Raw genomic sequence first — 24,033 nt, forward strand, 5'->3', positions numbered from 1 at the left:
TCTTTAGTATGGGATTAGCCCTTGCATTAGCGGCCTAGTGCCAGATTAGGGTTTTAAACAAGTGTATTAGAAGTGCAGATCGCCTCCCCTCAATTGTTATTTTAGAGGTCAAGTAATTAACCTTTTCTCACTTAATAGACCTCAGTAGGTTGGGTATGTTACCCCTGTGTATATGTCCTTAGAGGACAACTTGAAGGTGGAGTTTGGTGTGGCCTTTGATAGGCTTAAAGTTGAGAGCGAGTGGCTCTTTTTTGAAAACTGAGTGTTGTAGGCCTCGAGGAGGCTTTACTGTGTAATTTGGAGCAAGTGCTCCTGGGCTTGATTGGGGTCTTCTGCCCCTTTGTTGAATTCTGTATATCGTAAAGTTGGGCTAATTGCTCAAGAATTGTGAGGTTGGGGCTTGAAGCCCAAATCCTGTAAATATTGTAATTGTATTTTTATTGCCTTGCCACTCTGTACCTGTCTTTCGTGTTATTTCTGAATTTTGGAAAGAGAATATAACCTTGTAAAATTTTACATTAACTTTAATTTCGTAGTTTGAGACCCGTTCACACCCGCACCTTCTTTCACCTCTACCTACCACAAAAAAAACGGTAACAAAAACAATAAAAACTTGTCTATTACAGTCAAATAAATCAGCGGCCGCTTACCGCTAGAACTTTCACATCCCCGAACACTGAAAACTTATACTGGGTCCACGAACAGAGAGACAGGTGTCACGTCACTTGAAACAGGTAGGTTGACTGCTGAAGAAAAGTAATTGGCTCTTGACAGTCAAAAGTTAATTTATTATGACCACTTTGAAAGAATATTGCTGCGAACCGTACGAGCAGCAGCGCATGTTTCTGAATCTTTGCAGTAAACCTCTTAAGATAAATATCCTTAAAGTGACGCGAATTTCAGCAAAGAACGAGCCGTATTGATCGTTCAGGTGGAAATGGAGGATAACCGATAAGTAATGCTAAAGAGGACGTGTGTATAGAGTATGTGAGTTGGACGTAATGCGTAGTCAACAAGAGACAACTTGGGCGCTAAACCGCGACTCTAGCGGTGTGAAGCGGAACTACCAGTTTGTCTCGCCATTTCTCGACTCTATTTCTAGACCTTGAATAATAACGTGTCCGCCTCTGTGGTGTAGTGGTTAGTGTGATTAGCTGCCACCCCCGGAGGCCCGGGTTCGATTCCCGGCTCTGCCACGAAATTTGAAATGTGGTACGAGGGCTGGAACGGGGTCCACTTAGCCTCGAGAGGTCAACTGAGTAGAGGTGGGTTCGATTCCCACCTCAGCCATCCTGGAAGCGGTTTTCCGTGGTTTCCCACTTCTCCTCCAGGCAAATGCTGGGATGGTACCTAACTTAAGTCCACGGCCGCTTCCTTCCCTCTTCCTTGCCTGTCCCTTCCAATCATGTCTTCCCCCCGCAAGGACCCTGTTCAGCATAGCAGGTGAGGCTGCCTGGTCGAGGTACTCGTCATCCTCCCCAGATGTATCCCCCGACCCAGTGTCTGAAGCTCCAGGACACTGCACTTGAGGCGGTAGAGGTGCGTTCCCTCGCTGAGTCCGAGGGAAAAACCGACTCTGGAGGGTAAACAGATGAAGAAGGAGAAGAATAACGTAGGCCACGATCTAGAGATGGACGGCGAGGATAGGAATTGTGCCGGCTGCCGAAGCCTCTCGCACTCCTCTGGGGCAATGATTAATGACGACTGTTGAAATGAAAATATATTTTTAGAGAGTGCTCCTGGAATGGAAAATGACGGGGAAGTCCGGAGCACCACGGGGAAAACCTGCCACGCCTCCTCTTTGTCCAGCACGAATCTCACACTGACAGACCACGATTTGAAACACGGAATCCGCCTGAGCCACGGAGGCTCAAATATTTTGCAGTAAAATATGCGTGGATGTCAGATTTAAACGCGAGAAATTAAGGTGAAACAAGGTAAACTTCACTAAGAACTTCGTAAGGCGATTCGTGTAAATTTATAACTACGCTGCAACAAAACTGTCAGTAGTCGATACATGTTACTAGCCTTCTTGTTTCTATTAAACTACACTGACTGACAGAGCAAATGCAGCACCAAGAAGGAGTGGTTCGAAAGGAATGAAAGTTGGGGAAAAAACAGAGACGGCGCGGACGAATAATTGATGTTTATTTCAAACCGATATGCAGGTTACACAATGCCCACGGCATCGACTCAGTAGGATGTAGGACCACCGCGAGCGGCGATGCACGCAGAAACACGTCGAGGTACAGAGTCAATAAGAGTGCGGATGGTGTCCTGAGGGATGGTTCTCCATTCTCTGTCAACCATTTGCCACAGTTGGTCGTCCGTACGAGGCTGGGGCAGAGTTTGCAAACGGCGTCCAATGAGATCCCACACGTGTTCGATTGGTGAGAGATCCGGAGAGTACGCTGGCCACGGAAGCATCTGTACACCTCGTAGAGCCTGTTGGGAGATGCGAGCAGTGTGTGGGCGGGCATTATCCTGCTGAAACAGAGCATTGGGCAGCCCCTGAAGGTACGGGAGTGCCACCGGCCGCAGCACATGCTGCACGTAGCGGTGGGCATTTAACGTGCCTTGAATACGCACTAGAGGTGACGTGGAATCATACGCAATAGCGCCCCAAACCATGATGCCGCGTTGTCTAGCGGTAGGGCGCTCCACAGTTACTGCCGGATTTGACCTTTCTCCACGCCGACGCCACACTCGTCTGCGGTGACTATCACTGACAGAACAGAAGCGTGACTCATCGGAGAACACGACGTTACGCCATTCCCTCATCCAAGTCGCTCTAGCCCGGCACCATGCCAGGCGTGCACGTCTATGCTGTGGAGTCAATGGTAGTCTTCTGATCGGCCGCCGGGAGTGCAGGCCTCCTTCAACCAATCGACGGGAAATTGTTCTGGTCGATATTGGAACAGCCAGAGTGTCTTGCACATGCTGAAGAATGGCGGTTGACGTGGCGTGCGGGGCTGCCACCGCTTGGCGGCGGATGCGCCGATCCTCGCGTGCTGACGTCACTCGGGCTGCGCCTGGACCCCTCGCACGTGCCACATGTCCCTGCGCCAACCATCTTCGCCACAGGCGCTGCACCGTGGACACATCCCTATGGGTATCGGCTGCGATTTGACGAAGCGACCAACCTGGATCACCATACCCCTCGTAAAGTCGTCTGTCTGCTGGAAATGCCTCCGTTGACGGCGGCCTGGCATTCTTTGCTATACACGTGTCCTGTGGCACACGACAACACGTTCTACAATGACTGTCGGCTGAGAAATCACGGTACGAAGTGGGCCATTCGCCAACGCCGTGTCCCATTTATCGTTCGCTACGTGCGCAGCACAGCGGCGCATTTCACATCATGAGCATACCTCAGTGACGTCAGTCTACCCTGCAATTGGCATAAAGTTCTGACCACTCCTTCTTGGTGTTGCATTTGCTCTGTCAGTCAGTGTATATATTTCAATCCCTCAGCTGGCTCCTTTTCTGAATTATCAATGCAGTGGCTGCGGGATCAGAATCCCGGCCGGTTCGAGGATTTTAGCCATACTGGCTAATTTCTCTAGCTCGAAGACTGGTATTTGCGTTCGAAACACCTCTTCGTTTGCACACAGTACACCACACTGCCAACCACCAGAAAAAGACGTAGAAACCTTTGACCGTAAAAGGTGAAGACCTACCGAACAACACAACGCTTCCGATCCGATGAGGATAAAGTCAGGGATTGATGCTCTCTTGATTGGAAGTGAATTATTATTCCGATATTTACCGTACCTGAGCTATGAATAGTGTTCTCCAATGAACGGTCTGTGTCAGTGAAGAGTAATCGTTGTCAGCGCTCGGTACAAGACCCGTCCAGCTGTTGATGTTTAGCTCCATCGAGGAGAGACCTTTTTGATCAGTCACAGTGCTGAGCGTACAGTGTTACATGCATCGAATGGAGACCGAATGTCCCTAAATCTGTCCAGCTTTATGGTAATATCAAACACTAGCCCGAAGTCTTAAGGAATAAAAACTCTTAACAACTATTTGAACAGCATATTTCAATATATCCGTATTAGTGGAGCTGCAGTTTGATACATAATTTTTAAGTTCTCCCTCAAGTGAGTGTTGTCTTTAACAGCAATATTTATTCAGACAGCATTGCCCCTATTTAGAGACAACGTGCCCTTAAGTTCAACAGCAATTATCGCTATTTGTTTATCAATCGTTGTTGATAATGTAATACGAATATTTCATGAAGAAACACGTTTTTACTATTTAGTTATTCAAACTGCTACCATTGCGCCAATTCTACAACTTTATTAACACTCACCAAGCTCTTACCTTCCACATTTTTCACGGAAGACTTTCTTTCTTACTACCTTTCTTAGTCATAATGTTAAGAAGAACAATTCGAAACCCAGATCACGTACGTGGGTATCATTCATTGTATCACTAAATTATCTGCACATATCATATCCCTGATTAGTGTACGCAATGCAGAATGAACGTGTGAGTACCGGAAACAACTTTTTGCCGGGTTCGTTCAAATGTGTTAATACCCTAACGTTGCTCATTATGTGAAAGTAAAATCTGAAACCAGCTTTTGGCGGAGTGGCTATGTTTAGCTGTGTGTGGGACTGAGGTAGATGGCTCAATATTTGGTATCCTACAAATACTATATTAACATTTTCAGAGAGTTGGCGTGGAAAATACTGTCATGGGATGCTCTAATGTCACTCCCGTAGATCCAGCCTCGCACCTCAAAACGTTGCAGTTTCCGATCTTACTGAGGAACGGACGTGATGGAGAAGGCAGGAGGCTGCTGTCCACCCCAGGGAAGAGTAACAGAGACTGGAGGTGTGATAGTGTCACTGGCTTCTCACTACGGTTGCCCAGTGAATGCACGCTGGATATTTGACATAAAATCATATTCCAGTGGTGTCCAGGATGGCGACGATGGGATAAGAAATTGCTAGGAGTGGGAAGAAAGCTCCCGTGGCCTTAATTAATGTACAGCCACAGCAATTGCCTGATGTGAAAATGGGAAACCACGCAAAACCATCTTCTAGGCAACCGACATTGTGGTTCGAACCTACCATCTTCCAAATGCAAGCTCAAGGTTGCGCTTCCCTAACCGCACGGCCAACTCACTCGGTCACATACATCTTGATCAAAAATCGAATTCCATTTTCAATCTCAACGAAATTTAGGAAAACACTATCATTCTTGTTGATTTAATAACTGAAAGAGGTCTTAATCAGGCCGGGCTGAGTGGCTCAGACGGTTGAGGCGCTGGCGTTCTGACCACAACTTGGCAGGTTCGATCCTGGGTCAGTTCTGTGGTATTTGAAAGTGCTCAAATACGTCAGCCCCATGTCGGTAGATTTACTGGCACGTGAATAAATTCCGTGGGAAAAAATTCCGGCAACACGGTGGCTCCGAAAACAATAACAAGTAGTTCGTGGAACTTAAAATCATTATTATTATTTGTATTATTATTATTATTATTATTATTATTAGTATTATTATTCTAAGTAACCTTTCCTTCTCTAATCACCCCATTTCCAAAACCGGTTCATACCTAAAGCTTCATCCATCGAGCTTATTCCTAACCTAGCTTTCTTTAACATTTGCTTTTTACTTCGCACCGATAAAAGTAGGTTTTATTGCGACGATTGAATAGAAAAAGGCTAGGAGTGGGGAGGAAGCTACCGTTTCCTTAATTAAGGTACAGCCCCAGCAGGCAGGCTACAGGCAACTTAGCTTGCTGGCTTTCCTTCTTCTTCCTACTGTGCTACAAAACGTAGCACTAAGGTCTGCTCCTTCTTACCCTCAAGATCAATAAATTGAGGCATCCTTAAATATCTTAAGAAACGCTATAAGCCCAGAAGTGTCCTGATCATAGCCTAGCATTATATCGGAGGGACCCCTCGTGTTCACAGCATCTCTCTGGGAGTCTGACAATGAACTCACTGCAGCTGTACCACTGAGTCAAACATACTATTTTAATAGTGCAGTTGGGGTTGCAAAGCTGTGACCCTGCATTCGGGATATAGTGGGTTCGAATCCCCGCTCTCGTCAGCCTTGAAAATAGTTTTGCACGGTTTCCCATTTCCGCACCAGGCAAATGCTGGGGCTGTACCTTACTTAAGGCCACGGCCGCTTCCTTTCCACTCCTAGCACTTTCCTATCCCGTCGTAGCCATAAAACCTCTCTGTGTCGATGCAACGTAAAGCAACTTGTTGTTAGAAAATGTTACTGTAGACGCCAGTCGCGTTAATATTGAAGATTAGGCTCCGCTTCATAATGGACTATATCCAAGGTTACCTTTCCGCTAGTAATCTCAGTACCGGGCGAGTTGGCCGTGCGGTTAGGAGCACGCAGCTGTGAGCTCGCATCCGGCAGATAGTGGGTTCGAACACCACTGTCGGCAGCCCTGAAGATGGTTTCCCATGGTTTCCCATTTTCACACCAGTTAAATGCCGGGGCTGTACCTTAATTAAGGCCACGGCCGCTTTCTTCCCATTCCTAGGCCTTTCCTGTCCCATCGTCGTCATAAGACCTATCTGTGTCGGTGCGACGTAAAGCAACTAGCAAAAAAATAATCCCACTACGATACGGTAAAAGGAAAAAATAAAAGTCCCCTACAGTAGTGGATAAAAATATTTTTATAGAGCGAGTTGGCCGTACGGTTAATGTCGCGCTGCTGTGGGCTTGCATTCGGGAGATAGTGGGTTCGTATCCCACCGTCGGCAGCCGTGAAGATGTTTTCGCGTTTTTCTCATTTTCACTCCATGCAAATGCTGGGGCTGTACCTTAAAGAAGTCCACGGCTGCTACCGTCCCAAGCCTAGACGTTTCCTATTCTTCCGTAGCAGATAACCTTCGATGTGTTCGTGGGACGTTAAAAAACATTAAAGATATATTAATAAATCAAAATAATAAGTAAATACCTTAAACAATTATAGTGGCACTCATGGGGATACAATACGTTTAAAAATATGTTCATAGTGATGTAACCTATCGTAGGTCTCGTTGGTTTTAAGTACTCCTTTTATAAACACTCATTTATGTTCGTGGTTTTAATTGTAATTTAAGCTTAACCACAACAGCCAAGCAGGACAACGCTCGTGTTCCGATTAAGTGGCCTGTTCGTATGTCACTGTATGACGGTTCTCCGTATATCCTTTTCGAAGTACCCTACAATCAACTGATCGTGGTGTTGGCTTCGGGCTGCAACATGGATGAATTGGCGCCATTCGCACTCTATGATAATTAATGCTCTAAACTTTCGGCTGTCTTTAATTTTGTACCAGTGATTCTATAATTCGTATTTTTAATAACTTTCGTCATTCGACAACCACGCCCCCTTGCTTATGTGACCACGGAAAACATGGCGGACATTCGTTGAATTAGCTTCAGCTAGGCAGCGCTTACGCCTCTCCATGCTATTCTAGCTCGTTGGCGCGCGATCAATTCTCCGCGCACGTGGTGATTATCTCTAGAACTAACAACATATTGTCCCCTGCCTTTTGTGTGCACCTGCAGCCCGCCCACTACTGCCTCATCTTTTGTAAGCACTCACTGCCTATAAAAGCGAAGGACGAGTTTGGCAGTTACAGCGAGCGGGCATATGTGCTTCCCGCTGAGTCACTCTCCTCGCCAGGCTATTTGTACTTTCCGAGTACTAGTCAGGCAACTTGTACTGGTTAGTACATCTTCAGGAGAGTATTGTATACATTGTGTACTTTTCAGTACAAGGTAATTGCATTGTTATGTAGCACTTTTCAGTGCTACCTCTCTTTCAGGCATTTATTTCAGGAAGCAACGGGAATGGTGGAGCTACGAGAGATCGTCTCGTAGCTCCACCAGCTACTACTAGAGGACTACCGGTAGACGGTGGCGGATATTGTTCAGTGGGTTGACAACAGGAAAATGCCGCTGAACCTAGTCCTCCCTGCATAGGGGCACGACAGCTACAGGGAGCTTACCTCATCATGCAACTTCTCTCTAGGTTTGAGGAGGTTGAAGGGGAGGTCCTTTCGACAAATGCCATCTAGGACATCTTAAACTGGGCGATAATCATTCGCCCCATGGTCTCAGGCCTGATCGGCTACTATAGGAGGATCTATTCTGCTTGATTTTAGGTCAGGCGACTACCAGGAAGGCGATGCTGTACAACCGACACCGGCAGCCATGTGGCGGTCACCCAGACGTCACAGGAGACGTCTGCCGCCAAGAGGCAGAAGAACAAGCAGTTGGGCACGGACCCAGGCTTGTTGGTTCCCCTGGAGCCGAGGTCCGAGGAAGACGGCACCGCTCCCGAGCGCTGCGACAGCGCGACCCAGGTCGAACTGCTGCACTTTTCGAAATACACGCAGACCGATAGGGCCGCCAACCAGGAACGTCCACCAACTGCCAGAGCCACACAGGGAATGCCCACCACCCGGGCGCAGACCATGAAGGCGACCCGGACTGCGGAAGGCGGCACGGCGATGGACGCCCTCGGGCTTTCACAGCCTGCTACCCAGGCCCGGCTTGTTAGCGCCTTCTTTACGATGCGGACATAGATGTGCGTCCAACCGGACAGGGATAGGAATCAAATGCCAGCAACAACACCGCTGCCGCCAGCAAGTAGGAGGGAGAAACCGGCATTGCAGTGGGGCCACCCGCTACTCAGGGTTACCAGCCCACCGCCAGGAAGCAGACGCTGCCCCAGGGCGAGGAGGAAGAACGACTTTGACTCACCAGGAGAGGGCCACCCAGCCGCATCCCAAGGCTGCTCCCAGGACAGCAGTCAAGCGAGGAGCCAATGAGGAGAAGACCTCAGCGTGTAGCGGCAGTAAGGGGGAATTAAACATCCCCCTCAGCAGCTCTTACAGTGTTTCCGCTGCTCGAGGTAGGGCCACCGTCAGGATAGATGTGGGCTCCTATTTTCTTTTTAATAGTGAGGTGCAACCGTTGTGAGGGTGATCACCACTACATGGCCAGCGCAGCACTTAACGAGGCGCCGGTGTGCGTCAACTGCGCGAGGGGCCACCCGGCGTCTCATCGTAGTTGCCCGGTCTTCCAGGACATGGACCGGGCAGAGAGGAAGGGGGCCGGGCGTCATGTCCCCCAACCAGGTGGCCCTCGCCTCGGTGGGCTTAGCCTCGTTATACGGGATCGGAGACTGAGTACGAGGGACCTCAAGGGCGCCGAGAGGTGCGACAGGTCCCAGTGGCTATTGCCGAATGGATCGGCAAACGGCAAGGCCCGCGCTGGTCACGGCAGTGCCCAGGACTGATCTCCTGAATAACTTGACTAGCTAATGACCTGTGTATGACACCTGCACCAAACTAAGCGATTACCAGGACCTTTCCAGAAACTACATCCTTGTATGTACTATTTAAAAAATGTCAGGTTTTGTATGTTGGCACGTGGTTTTGTCCTGACCCTTATTACCCGATTACACCGCTATTAATACCCATCACCGCATCTGGCCTGGTAGCATGCTGAGCATGGGGACAACCAGATACTCCTGTAGTATCACACTCCCAATCCTCGTTGCTATCTCATTCTTCTTAGAAATACTAGCATGTCGGAGGCGACGTGGATCAGAGTCGATCGCCATACGGGGGGAGCGGCTACGGGGCCCCCAAAAATAAATAATAATAATAAGAATAAAAAATACGAACTTATCAGAGGACGAAACAGTGTTAGCGGACGGATGAACGCGCCTACGCTTAGTCCCTCTCCTCGCTAGGTCCTGTACTTCACAGTACTGCCATGGCTGTACTTCTAAGTACAAGTAAGAGAGTTTTGTTTACAGCAGTGTATTTATCATTATACTAAAAGCACACTTGTTAGCGCAACCTCTCTTACAGTCTTATTCCAGGTACCATCATGGAAGATGAATATAAAACTCGATCTTCTAGAGGGCTGGGAATTCGAGGGCACAGTAACGTCGTTGTTTCAGGGGATTAAACGCTAGGGCTGATATCCTGAACCCAGCCTTCCAGGTGCTGATGGCGTATTACCGATAGGGTAAAGTCGGTCACAAGGACACTGTTAACATCTTCGGAATCCTGTCAAAGCTAGAGATGGAATAAGGAGGAGAGGGCCCACAGCAACTCATCGAACACAACCTATCATGGGTGTTAATCATACGCCCCAAGGCCCAGACAGCATCGGTTTCTACGAGAAGAATCTTTTTCTGTTCTTTTAGGCTACCAGGACTGAAATAAAGCCCAACTGATATCGGAAATCAGGAGACATCCACCCAGACGCTGCTGGAGGAGAAGATGACGGCCACTACCGACATGCAGACAGCCAGGAGGCAGAAGCATAAGCAGCTTGCCACGGACTCGAGCCCATCGGGTGCAACGGAGCCCACGACTGCGAGGATGTTGTGGACAGCGGCGCTCCCGAACGTCGTGACGGCGTGACTCAGGTCGTTCTGTCCTATTACTCAAAGTGGACGCATCCAGCGTGGGCCACTCAGGACAAGTCCACCATTCGGGCGCAAACCAGTACGGCGTTCCGGACGGGGGATGGCAACATGGCAGTGGAGAGGGACACTCTCTGGCGTTCTGAGGTTGGTAGCAAGACTTCCCTGCCTATTATCACCTCGTATACCATGCAGACGTCTGCATACAGCCTACGGGACAAGTATCACACGAAGACGCCTGCATGCGTGGACGACGCCTGCCAGAAAAGAGAACAACAATGGTGTAGCCGCGCCCTCACGGTTCGCAGGCCGAGAGGAAAGGCGCTATTAGGACGAGGCCTCCTCTCCAGCAAAGAAGATACTGTCGCCAGGATAACGACGTCTAGGGAGGCACTGGTGTGCACCATTCGGACACTCTTCAAGGGGTCATGGCCCGGGTGGAGAGGAGGATGCCCGGCGTTATGTGCCACCACCATCCATCAGGTCCCTGCCTCGGCGGGCGTGGCCTCGTTTTCTGGGATCAGTAGGCATGAAGAAATGCAAGTGATCATCAACAGAATTGCGGTGGAATATCAAGAATACGACCCAAATGTAAATGCCGCAAAAACAAAAATCACAGTCGCCAGTAAACAGAAATCTGTTGGAGCAAGTGAAAAAGAGCATATTCATGACATTCTGTGCAATAACACAATAAATTTAGACGTTATTGGAGAACTGGCCGTGGACGGCAACGTATTTAAAGACACATGAAGCATTTGAAACGTGAGTTTATAGACGCATAGTGCTTATAAGCTGGATTGACAAAGTGCGAAACGCGGAGGTTCCAGGATATACTGGGAAACCGAACGCAATTGAGAGAAATATATTTTAAAAAAGCGAACACCATGTCATGTGACAGCCAGAAAAATATAATATCATCATGCAAGGTGAGACTGAAGGCAAACGAGATTCCAGTGGTAGAAAAGTGGCTGAAGAATCTGAAAATTTTCCTTCAAACAGTCTCGGGGAGTAGTCAATAAATGTCCGCTAAGTGAATATAACTCAGAAAGAAATGAATTCACCGAGCTCGATAGCTGCAGTCGCTTAAGTGCGGCCAGTATCCAATATTCGGGAGATAGTGGGTTCGAACCCCACTGTCGCCAGCCCTGAAGATGGTTTTCCGTGGTTTCCTATTTTCACACCAGGCAAATGCTGGGGCTGTACCTTAACTAAGGCCACGGACGCTTCCTTCTCATTCCTAGGCCTTTCCTGTCCCATCGTCGTCATAAGACATATCTGTGTCGGTGCGACGTAAAACAAATAGCCAAAAAAAAAAAAAGAAATGAATTCCACAAACAGTTCTAAAAATAAACACGATGAAAGTAAAACTTCGAGACAGGAAAGTTCCTATTTTATGAAACACTGACGTAAAGTGATTCAAATCCTGACGAGGCAAAAGGTAACATTTTAGGATCACATCACGAGTACATTAGGATTTTTGACTCAGAAATTGCAATTGACAGGAAGAGAACACAGGATAATGATAATTGTGACCCGCCAGAGCAGATGGAGATTGTCGGCCATCGTTAATGATTTTCCTGATTTTCACTTGGGAGATTACAGTATTGTTCAAGATCACAATTCCTCACACCGGACATTATCCTGGTGTAATTCAGGGCATCTCATCTCACCACCTTCCAAATGCAAGTGTTTACTTGCACGACTCGTACTGCATGCCAAATATCTAGGCAGGTTATTAACATGTCTCTCAATGGCGTCGCTTTCAGTTGAGACATCGATTTCGGGGTCCTAGTTCAAAAGATCTCGAAATATCGATTTCTCTGCACTCGAAATAATTACTAAAAGGTAACATTGACTGTTGGAATGTTGCAGTGAACTTATTTATAATTCACACATCGTATTTAAAATACTGTACAAGGTTACAATTAGGGGTTAACCACCGGTGGTTTGGGTTTGTCACAATTTTTAAAGGCTGGTGCGGGGTAGAGTAGACAAGTTGATTTTCTTCAGATCCTTATCATTGCAACGACCGCTTCCCATACAGTTATTACACACAAAATAATAAACATGCTCCACTCACAATCAAGCTCAGAAATGAAAATGCTCATTGGTTCTCTACCTATTTTCAATATTTTCTTCATGCAGTATTCTATTACAAAGAGAGAAAGTAACATTTTACTGACCCATTCTTGAATCCTATGTAAGCATATGTAGTATCAACAATATCATACTGGTCGGAGACGGATGTCCCATCCGTTGATTCCGGGTTTGGAAGTTCTTTCTTTTGTGGTAACATGTGAGGAATCTGGAAAAGAACGCAATAGTATTAGTCCTCTGTGTGCGGTGAAAGAACAGTGTTATAAGATTAACTCAAATCAACAGGTTTCGTGTGAAAATATTCAATAAACACATCAAGAAGCGACATTCAATAAATTTTCAAATCCAGTAACAATAACCTCAATTTTAGTTAGGCTTCTCTGACAAGATTCACCATTTTAATAAAGAAAAAGAAAAGCAAACTCATTCAAAATGTAAAATACTAAACATTCACTATAGAAGTTTCCTGATAACTTTACAAACAAGTAGAAATTCAATTACGAATTTCTTACTAGGTTCAAGAATTAAAATGAGTAAACGAACTTGAGGAGGTAATGTATGTTGATTTGTTAGTTGACAGCAACGCCACATCAACGCAGTCGGCTCGGCCAGGTACGGTTGTAAGCTGTCTGCTCACACCTCCAAGTCTCCATTTCTTCCCTTCCTCTTCTCTTCCTGTTCCTTCATCTGACTAAATATTATTCCACTATTCGTAGGTTGTTTTGTAAAATCTATTAGTATATACCGGGTGGTACAGCTGCCCCTATTCACGCAGTTTTATGCAACCCGCAGATTATAGTCGAACCTAAAAATATTGACCTTGACTACTCACTACAATGTCTGCTCTTACAACGCTTTCCATAATTCGTTTATTCGTGTCAAGCAAATCAGCATTAATGATAAAATACCGATTGATGGTAAAGAATCGTGAAAATTATGTGTCGCAGAAACGTCCTGTACAGAGAATATTATTGGTGAATGACTAGAAGTACAGCAACACAACAGCGCTAAGTAGCAACCTGTGATAGCCGAGCTTGCTAAAAGTTAGAGGAGAGTACCGGTGTTCGTTAATAGGCGGTTCGAGTTCTGTGTACGACGAATACTTTTATTGCGTTGTTGATGTTCGTGAGAGTCGTGTTGTTGACGACAAATCTAAATCATGATCAGTTCTCATATTGCAGGTACCCAGCTATGTTTGTTTTTTAAGGAGCTCTTAAAAGAGCTATTTGCAATAAAGTGAGATTGTACCGACAGCGGTGCGATGGGCTTATGCATGGCCATTCGATTAATGAAGCAAATGTTCAAAATGACCACCTGCTTCGTTAATGCACATCTGAGCACGGTGGAGGAGAGACATTCTTGCTTGCTGCAACATATGTGGTGGAATCTGCCTGCAGGCTTCCGTGATGAGCCGCCGTAAATGATTCGGGCTCTCAGGCTCCTGCTCATAGACTCTTTCCTTTAAATAACCCCAGAGGAAAAAGTCGAGTGGAGTAAGGTCAGGTGATCTAGCCGGCCATGTGACCGGACCCCCTCGTCCAATCCATCGTCCAGGATATGTCCTATGCAAGTGGTTCCGTACTGCCAACGACCAGTGTGGGGGAGCTCCATCCTGCTGGAACCACATCCGTAACCGTGTCATAAGGGGCACATCCTCCAATAAGAGTGGGAATTACTCACGAAGAAACTCTAGATAGCGTCGTCCCGTGAGGTTTCCTTCGAAGAAATATGGTCCAATTATCTTGTCACCTAGTATCCCGCACCACACGTTGACGCCCCATTGTACCTGAAATCGAGCTCCCCTGATCCAGTGAGGATTTTCAACGCTCCAGTAATGGAAGTTGCGACGATTAACAGTTCCGTTGTTGTGAAATCTGGATTCATCACTAAAGAGAATGTCCATTAAGAAATTCGCATCAGCTTCAACTCTTTGTAATATCCATTGCGAAAATTCTATCCGTTTTGGAAAGTCATCTCTGTGAAGTTCCTGGTGCAGCTGTTGATGGAAAGGGTGGAATTTATGGCGGTGCAATATTCGCAGTACAGATACATGACTGATGTTCAGTTCATTTCCTATGGCCCGTGAGCTTGTGTGCGGGTTGTATGCAATTGCATTTTGAACAGCTTCGTCGTTATTTCCAGACGTCACTGGAGCATCCCGAACGGGGGGTAATGTATGAAATGACCCCGTTGCACGCAACCGTCTTTCAACACGTCGAAATGTATCTGCAGTTGGCAGCCTTCGTCCAGGAAATCGTTCTTGATACAAGCGTCTGGCTTCCCGTGCATTTTGCCTTGCTTCTCCATAAAGTAGTACCATATTCACATAATCATCCCGTGAATACATAATGTTTGCTTTCGTGCTAACCGTACAGTACGTGCTCACACGTTGCTGCTAGGATTGCGATATGCTGTTTCATGTGCCCTACGTATGAAGTGTAGACCGCTGTTAGTTGGTCTTCGAGTCGAACGTGCGCAGTTGCTTGGTTGAATGGGTGGGTCAGAATGTTGACAACACGTGCACTGCGCTTCATTCCCTGTAGTCGTTTGCCATATGGAAGTCGCATGTTGTTATTCCTTTCGTATGTACGCTTTCTTTGTAAAGGTGGCAAATTACTTTTGAGACTTAAGAACGTTAAATATTTATTATGAATGGCCTTACAAGTATAATATAAAAATAAAAATTGAAAAGCTCATAACTAGATTCGAACTCTAAACGCCTGCTAACATATCGTATGCTCGCTGCGATTGGTGCCATGTAGCCACTGCAGGCGACAAAGAATTGGTCTCGTAGCTCTGTACTAATGGAATTACCTAGGCTATCGCTTCGATACTGATCGTTGATGTTAAAAGTTCTGAACTCGAATGTGCAAACACCACAGTGAACTAAAGAATCGCGTCTCTCTTACGCCCAGATAGTTGCAACCATTTTCTACGCATTACTTGGTTGAATGAGTCCAGCGTTATGTTTCAGGTGGTATTCACAATCGGTGCGTATGTGGCGATATTTATGATGCCTGTTTATTATAACTTCCGCAGAAGAGTATCGGAGACTTCAGAAAGGTCTTCGTAAACGATGCCTAGGCGAATACGAAATGACATTAAAAAATGCATGACTCAAGAATGGTTGGAACCCTTCCTGCTTCAAGTAACCTATCGAGGTACGTCTTCCATACGTAATTCCGCGCAGCTATTTGCAACGTACAAGCGCCAACCTTGTAACTCTGTATTCACGAGGAGAGCGGAAGTTCCCGCTTCGACAAGTTACTGATGAGTTACAGCCTTATGGTCCCGTTTTATGCCTTTTTTGATCGCTCTAACGGTAGTAATTACATGGCGTAAGCTATCACATCTGCTGTACAGCATTTGCGTGCCACAGATTATAAACTACAGTGCAAAACACGTTTCTATCAATTTCGATGTGATGAGACTGTACAAAATGGTGGTGCATTGACATGTCTGTAATTGGTCTTACCCTATCACGTTTTCTGTGATACCACGACCGCCCTTTCTATCAAAAGAAAATGGCCTCTTGGACCAATCAGGTGCGCAATTCTCTACCGACAGCTATAGGCGTGTTTATAATTTGTACAGTATAGTAACATTTCGTAAAAATTAGTAGAGTATTGGACACCGCTCTACATAAAATGGTACAGTGTTTTTGAGATGGACCTCACTTACTGCCTCTTGTACCATTTTTCCATTGTGCGGAGAAGTCTACATCGGGTTAACTGCACATAACATTGCTGTAAGGTGTTGCGCAATATGGGACTAAGAGGCATTTACGTCCTAGCTGGTTGCATATATTCGGGGAAAATAGGGGCAGCTGTACCACCCGGTATATTGACTGGGGACAATGCTTCTTCTGTACAGGTGTTCCTGTTTTTGCGTGTAAAATTAGTAACAATAACGGAAATACTGACTTAATCGGTTTTTGAAACACATTAACTGATATTTTAAGCTGCTAAGAGACGCCGTGGTGCCAGTATTTTGGAGATTCCCCGATGTCGATAAATCTACTAACACGGCACAGCAGTACTCGAAAACTTTCAAATACCACCGGACTGAGAATACAGCGTAGAGCATCTGAAATAACTGTAAGGTCGGCTGCACATAGGGTTATTTAATGCAAAAAGTTGGCCAAAATTATTTTTTGGTATTTTCTGGACTGCGAGACCGTAGAGAACACAGTGTTAGGATAATAACGTAGTCACATACGTTATACAATGAATAAAACAACATAATGGGATTATTATGAGATGCATTATTTCTTTATTTCTTAGCTAAAATATTATGTATTATTAAGATGATGCTTTCAAGTCTTGCTCGTCGGAGCAGTCTGTTCCTATTGAGGACTCCTCTTCATCATCATTTTCAGCTTGAGGGATCTTCCTAATGTATCCTGCGCTTGAGAGCAGTAAATGCAATGTTTCTTTTAAGAAAGGTTTGTAGTTTTTCTTTGGATCCGGTCTCATACCTGTCATTAATGGATCAGATGTCAGTAGTAGCCTGTTAATTATGTCCAGTTTGAATGTTTTGTGTGATAATTTCCTTTCAAAACTGTGTCTGTACAGACGAAAGTGCTTATTGCGGGCCACAGCTGATTCTTCTGATAAACTGCCTGTGGGTAAGAGGACCTATTCAATGACAGTTGGGCCATGCACCAAAATCCTGTGTACAGTGGGAGACATAGGATGCCATGGATATAAATCAACATACAGTCTTGCAATTTCAACAGTATAAGCAGAACATTTGTCAATGTCTATCTGATGTCCACTGGAAATAGTTCCTAGAATAACCCTGAATCGATAGATGAGATGCAGATCTACACCTGTTATTTCTGGTGATGTTTCAGGGTCTGCAAGAAATCTCCTTCTGGTATTTCCATCATTGCTGTTTCCATAGCCTGGCTTGGGAACATCTACAATTAATCCCAATCGATTTCCGTTTTTGAATGGATTTCCCATTTCTTGACGTTTATTTTATAGGAAAAATGCAACAGAAAAGTCTAATTCGGGCACAGAGTATAGACAGGCCGAAATGAAGGTCTTCTGTATTTACTGCTTTGGTTTTTGACAAGTCATTGAAGTCTTTTGTGGTAGCCTTGCAAATGTAGCATCTCATTGTTGATGCTGTCTCTGTTGCTGCATTGCGGACCTTTGAATCTACCATAGTAAGCAGCAATGAGTTCTTGAAATTGTTATTTCTTGTAATGTTTCAATTTTACTGTTTATATAAGCAGTTTCTTCCTTAGTAAGATCAGCTGTTCCATGTATAAATCTAATTCTTATTGGTTTACAATAACGAGGGGATGACGGGTATTTCCAAACAATTAGGTCTTTATACTTGCGGTTAAAAAGTTGGAGAGGCACTAAAGATGACTGAAATAGGTTAGCATCAGAATCATTGTTGTTTTCAAGTTTTTGTTTAAACTGAATTTGCTGTGAACCATCACAACCCCATTTATAGAAAAGTTCGAATGATTGTATGTCATCATGTGGAGGACCATTTAAAACCTCTTCCAAATAGAATATTCGAATCGCCTGATTGTTAAAACTCTGCGACATCGTCGGAAACATAGTGCCTGAGTAAACTTTCAGTTTGGAAGATAAAGACCCTTAAATTAAATCTTTCAATCTTTGAACGAATAGAACTAATAACGGGGTATTTTTCCAGTACCGTATAACGAGTGCCGGTTAAAATTATTTGAATATGTAAATTTGTCAGTGTCCAGTTCATGACATCGTCAGATACATCATCGCCCTCTACCATGACTGCGCTAATACGCCTTCCCAACACAGCTATATGAGCGATATGGGTCTAGTTCCCATTTTTACCACTGAGCGCTGTTTCGCTGGCATTAAAACACGATTGTTCATTACAGCACACGTTAAGTGTTTTGTATATTTCTGTTCAAATATAAAGCCAATCACTCAATAATTATATTTGAATCACACCTTTCACCTTAATAAAGAAATTCAGTGAAGAACGTACCCCTCCGAAGCGGAAAAACCGTACAAAATAATGTTAACGGTAGGTAGTAAATACTGTAGAATGGTCTTTTAAATACTGTAGAATACTTTTCTGTTTAGGTGTTTCGCGTTTTTGCGTTCAAATATTTCAAAGATCTCTGTTATTTATGTGGCTATGTTATTTAAGAATACAGGAATAACTCGCAAGTAACTACACTCAATAACTATGAATGTCCGATTTCAGGACAACTGAAGTGAGGAAAATCACGCAACACAGACACTAAATAGTCACTCATAGATGCAACAGGATTTTTATGTACAAATGGTTGTGCTTTCAATACAAAATCGTGAATATCTTTCAAAATCCACAGTGGCAAATCAGATGGGTAATGCAGCCTGCTGTTTTGATCTCTTTTATAAATCAATCCATTAGCACTGTTGAACACCTTGGTCTTGTCAAAAGAATCAAGCATCTTGTCCGGCTGCAGTGTTGCTACATTTGTGCTACTGACACGTATGTAGAATCAATTTTTTATCGATAACTTGTATTTGACAGTGGTACCTGCATTTAAAAAATCGTGCATATCTGTATAGGAATGGTCTTTTAAATATCATAGGGCTGTTATTACTTCAGTCGCGAAAATATCATTCGCGCGCAGCACATTCATTTCTTAAACTTAGACGGCTCGATGTTTTTTCATGTAAGAAAAATGAACCCGTTTCACAGTTTCATTTCATTGCATCTGATACAGTTCCTTGATAAAATCACTATTTATATCCTGGGAACCATCAAACATAGATTTTTTGAGTGAAGAATTTCTTACTTTTCAGAATGTGCCATTTGTCGAAAGCAAGGAGAGGCATTTCACTACCAACAGGATGACAGATCTTCGGTTTAATGTGTTTTGAAGAAGAAATTCTTCTTATCCTGCTAACATTAGTCTTATGATTGTCACTCACAATGCGCAATACGAAAAAACAGCAATCTTCGACTTCCTTTATTGCTTTGAGTGTTAAACTATGTAGCTCTGTACCTAAAAGCCTCTTAAAGAAGAGAAATGCTGCTGTAACCTTTATTTTGTAGTCACAGCAGAAATTATAAAACAGAAAATGTTATTGACTAGGGTAATTCGATTTCTACTTTCGTTTGGATGACGGTCATCTTCAGTAGTTTTTATTCGCTCAACATGGAATGAAGCATCTTTCTGTTGAAAGAAGGTGCCGAGTTTCTTGTCATATAACGTCTGCTGTTCGATGGACTACCAACAATCACAATCTCTCTGCTTCACTTAGGCACTGACTTTCTGCTAAGAGGCGCTCCTTTACTAAGAGTATTATTCCAGTCTCGCAGTTCATATCTCCTACGTAGCATGAAAGTGTAGATTTATTCGGTGTGGCAAACATATCGTTAGGATGATCTTGAATTGAAATTCGGCGAGAAATGTTTCTTGAAATAACATTTAGCCATTTATGACGTTGTAGCTCGTTGAGAGGAAATTCATGAAACGAAATCCCACTTCCCGATCTGCTTTTCATCTTACATTAAGGCACACAGCAGTAAACAATATTATGTACATAATAACTAAAACGGTTCACGGCCAAAGAAATAACCAAATAAGGTAGATACAGGCTCAAATTACACCAGCACTCTTAGCAATGATTACTGAGCGTGTCTCGTCAAGCAGACTAAGGCCAGCTTCTCAGCGCTCCAAGCGCCTGAACTGGTAACTACGCCGTGTTCGCTCGTTTACATGTGAAACTGGGCGAATGAGAAGGCGTATTAGCGCAGTCATAGTAGAGGGCGATGGATACATTAAAACAGCTCCCGCCATCTTAATTTTGGTCATTCTCGCTTCATAATTCGGAGTGAATCCACGTTGCTTTGCATCCGCTCCAAATCAACAGAGACTAAGTCCGAAAACGAGACTTGGGTTTTGGCCGTGTAGGCTACCCTGAAACATACCCTCCAGCAGTAGAGGTAAAGGTATTTCTGTAACACTAGTGAACTTTCTCTTCGATAATTGCTAGTCAGTCAGATTTTCATTTGGCAGTAGCCAAATAATTATTAAAACACTTCGAATCACAAATAAGACTGTCAGTTAAAACAGTTAAATGTATTGTCGGTATTCCAGATGTGGAATAATATTAAAATTCATAGACGGTAAAACAGACGGTCGTACTTACGCCAAAGTTCCGAATTGAATTCTAATAGAAGGTGTTCTTGTACGTACAATTAAAGCGTGTGCGGGAAAACATTCGTACAAACGAGTGTGTAATTGTAAAAGCCAATTTGCTGTGTGAGGGTATAATTTTTTGTGTAAATATTTACAGGTTCTAAAAAATGTAAAGCCCATTGTATCAAAAGGAAAATCCCAAACAAGGTAATAAAAATGTATAATAAATTCAGAAAAGTATTTATGATGACCGGCTAAAGCATAGAGAAAGGTAGTGACAACCTCCCCTTTGGATTCTGATGTGTACATTAGGTAATGTGACTTACCCCTTTCATAAAGTGTTTGTTTCATTATGTCACGGTGTCCTCTAAATTTTGTGACTAATTTGGGTCAACCATTTGTTTACGTTTCAATGTTTGTAATGTACGACGTAAGTTTCATATCTTGGGAAATCATTATCGGGAAATGTTTGCGTGTGCGTGTCTAATTTTGTCTATTTAATGAGGGTAATACGATATTTGTGTTGAGGGCTGAATTATTACCGTTAAGTAAAATGTTTGTGTCGTTTTATATATATTTCGAAGGTAAAACAGTTTGAGTGTTGTTTCACGAAAATTTGATGTCAGTTGTTTGAGTCGGGAACCGTCTAGTTATGTTCAGTCGATATTTATGAACATTTTTTGGTATTTTAACGTATGACGTGAGTTGTGCAATCACCCGTCATATCGCGCGTGGAATCTTCAAGCTATGGAGCGACGCGCAAATTTTCGATAAAATTAGAATTGTCTTATAGAGTGTGTTTTTCAGAAGGGAAATGTCTTTTGAATGTTAAGAATTGTCATGAGATCCGTTGTGAATCACTATTCGGAAATTTTGTCAGGGAGTCTAAGCTCCGAATTTCGGTTTATTGAGGAAATGTCGTTAATGCTAAGAAGTATGCGGGAAATTGCTTTTCGCCGTCAGAAGTATATTTGTCACAGTAGAAGATGCAGAGGTAGATCAGATATTCCGTGTCAGTATCGGAGAAGGAAGGTTGAATTTGACTCTAGCGGTTGAAGTCCTGTAGTTTTTGAGAAGTAGATTGCCAGGAGATTGTCCTGAGGTATTTTGAGATTGTTTCATGCCGAAATTCTGAGTTAGTGATGTTCGAGGATTATTTGCGTATATTTGTATGGCACGGGAAAGTTTGCTGAAACCCGTGGGTTGGTATTCACGTTAGACCATCGATCTCGTTGACTGAAATTTGGGAGGACAAACTTTTATGAGACGTGCCTACTCAAACCTTCTCCCATATTGTATTAGTCTGGTGTTAATTTCTGTCACGCTATGTTGTAGAGTGAGAGTTTATTTTTGATATTTTTGAATGCAATATAACCGATCTGTTTAGAGGATGAAATAAATGATTTTTTCACGCTAGGGAATCCAGGTACGAAACCATATGTTCGGGGTAGGCTTTTCCTGTTAGGCCGGCTAGCCTGGAGCCGAGACTACACTTTGGCAAAACAACAAATAACCGACAAAATTATCATTCAGTGCTAGTATTGGGAAACTCTTTATTATTCAGTCAAGGTAATTAATGTTAACTTGTGAGATATTAGATTTATTGTTTTAAAAACGATGGGAGTAATTCCATGCAGAGAGATTTTCTTTCGTTCGAATATTCATATTACGGTGAAAAGATAAATCGCCAGGTTTGTAGTTGTAGGAATGATCCACGTGAGAGGTGTCCAAGGAGGAGCCGTACTCATGCTGTTGGGTACTCCAAGGGGTGTTGAAAACATTGTAAAAATAATATATATGGTTATTTTAACGTGCACTTACTATGGTATATTTTTTAATGTAGATGATGTAGGGATAGGGATTACCCAAGCTTCAGACTTGTTTAGGATTTAGTGTAAATAACTTAGCGTTAGGACCAGATGATTGACATGATGAAGTAAACACATAATTCTTAGTAGTTTGTGTTAAATACGTTTTTATCTCCAAGTCGGGAATACTACAAGGTGGCTGTGAAAAATAAATAATTAAATAAATTCTTCTCCGGAATTCCATGGTAAATGAATGACCAAAAGTAAATTAATAAATAGAAAGTGTGTGTTAGAGAAATAATTTATTCGGTGTTAGTTAAATTTATTCCTCCATGATGAGATGATGAATTCATTATTTATTAATATTATTAAACCCGTATTTTAAAGTAGTCTACGTCACGTGATCGATCAAATTAATTCCAGAAGTCATAGTTTTATTTGCTGGGGAAGTTAACTTGTCAACATAACAATTAAGGAGACATATCCGAATGTAAGAGACTTTACCGTCACATGTGATGTGAGCATTTTGTTGTTGTTTTTGTTTTGATTTTTGAATTGTTGGGCACCAGAGGTGCTGGGGATTTAATAAGTGGAAGCCTTAGCAATCAGGAACCATAACTTATTTATGTTTGGCCACCAGCCGCCTTTATTTAGATTTCTTTCAGGCCCTCAGCCACATTAGCTAATTTGCATTGGTCATCAACCACACTGATTTGTGCATATTACGTTTAATAAGGATGGATATCAATCCATGACCACTTCGCGGGTCGTGCCGACTCAATTAAAGATCCGTGACGTACAATTCCGGCGTGGCCTACGTTGATTAGATGACCTTAATTATATTTAGAATACAGAACTCGTGTCACGTGTACTGGATCATCACGAGTCATTATGGCATCACAAGCGAACTTGCATGGAAATCGATGATAGAGATTACCAGGATTTTCTTTGTAGCTAAAGTAATGTAGAGGGTGGTTTCTCAGACAGTATGCCCTTCATGCGGGTAAGAAACGGATGCTGCCACAGCGCCAAATTCAGTTCAGCGAACATTTATGTAACAATAATAATTTGTCAAATCCATCAAGTTTGTTCATCACTAAATTTCATTTAAAGGAATTTCATCACGTTCTAGTCAATACACATTGAATCGAAAGGTAGCCAATCTTAGAATCCAGTTATTTAGTAGAAATTAGACAGTAGATTACTAGAACCCTGCCCAGTACCTTCAGCAAGTGACTAAAGATCCCATAACGACCCTGAAGAAAGAAACTCATGTTGATTCTGATAGGTAAGGAAGGCAAGTGTCCTTCCAGGGCAGTAAAGGGTTCAGCCCTTTGGTGCCCTTTAACTTCTAGTGCCCTTTAACCTTAGACATATAGCCCTTTAGTACCCTATAGCCTTTAGTGGCCGTTAGAGGACTTTAACACTCTATTGGCCTTTAGCCATTTAGCCATTTACTATACCTTAATCCTTTAGAATCCTTTAGAACTTTAGTGCCCTTTAGCTTTATATCTCTTTAGCACTTACACCACCTCCCTAGTTCCGTAAGTACAATGTATAGCCCAATCT

At 43.6% G+C, this 24,033-nt stretch overlaps 1 protein-coding gene across 1 annotated transcript in view; it reads right to left on the reverse strand.

The window, feature by feature from the left end:
• IA-2 (tyrosine phosphatase IA-2) overlaps positions 1-24,033 on the reverse strand; it is a 965,150-nt gene that overhangs the window by 428,565 nt on the left and 512,552 nt on the right. Inside the window, exon 12 of the mRNA XM_067142075.2 lies at positions 12,597-12,718. Coding sequence (XP_066998176.2) covers positions 12,597-12,718 — 122 coding nt within the window. The remainder of the gene's footprint in view (positions 1-12,596; positions 12,719-24,033) is intronic.

This window comes from Anabrus simplex, chromosome 2 (assembly GCF_040414725.1).
Source record: "Anabrus simplex isolate iqAnaSimp1 chromosome 2, ASM4041472v1, whole genome shotgun sequence".
In the NCBI taxonomy this organism is placed as follows: domain Eukaryota; kingdom Metazoa; phylum Arthropoda; class Insecta; order Orthoptera; family Tettigoniidae; genus Anabrus; species Anabrus simplex.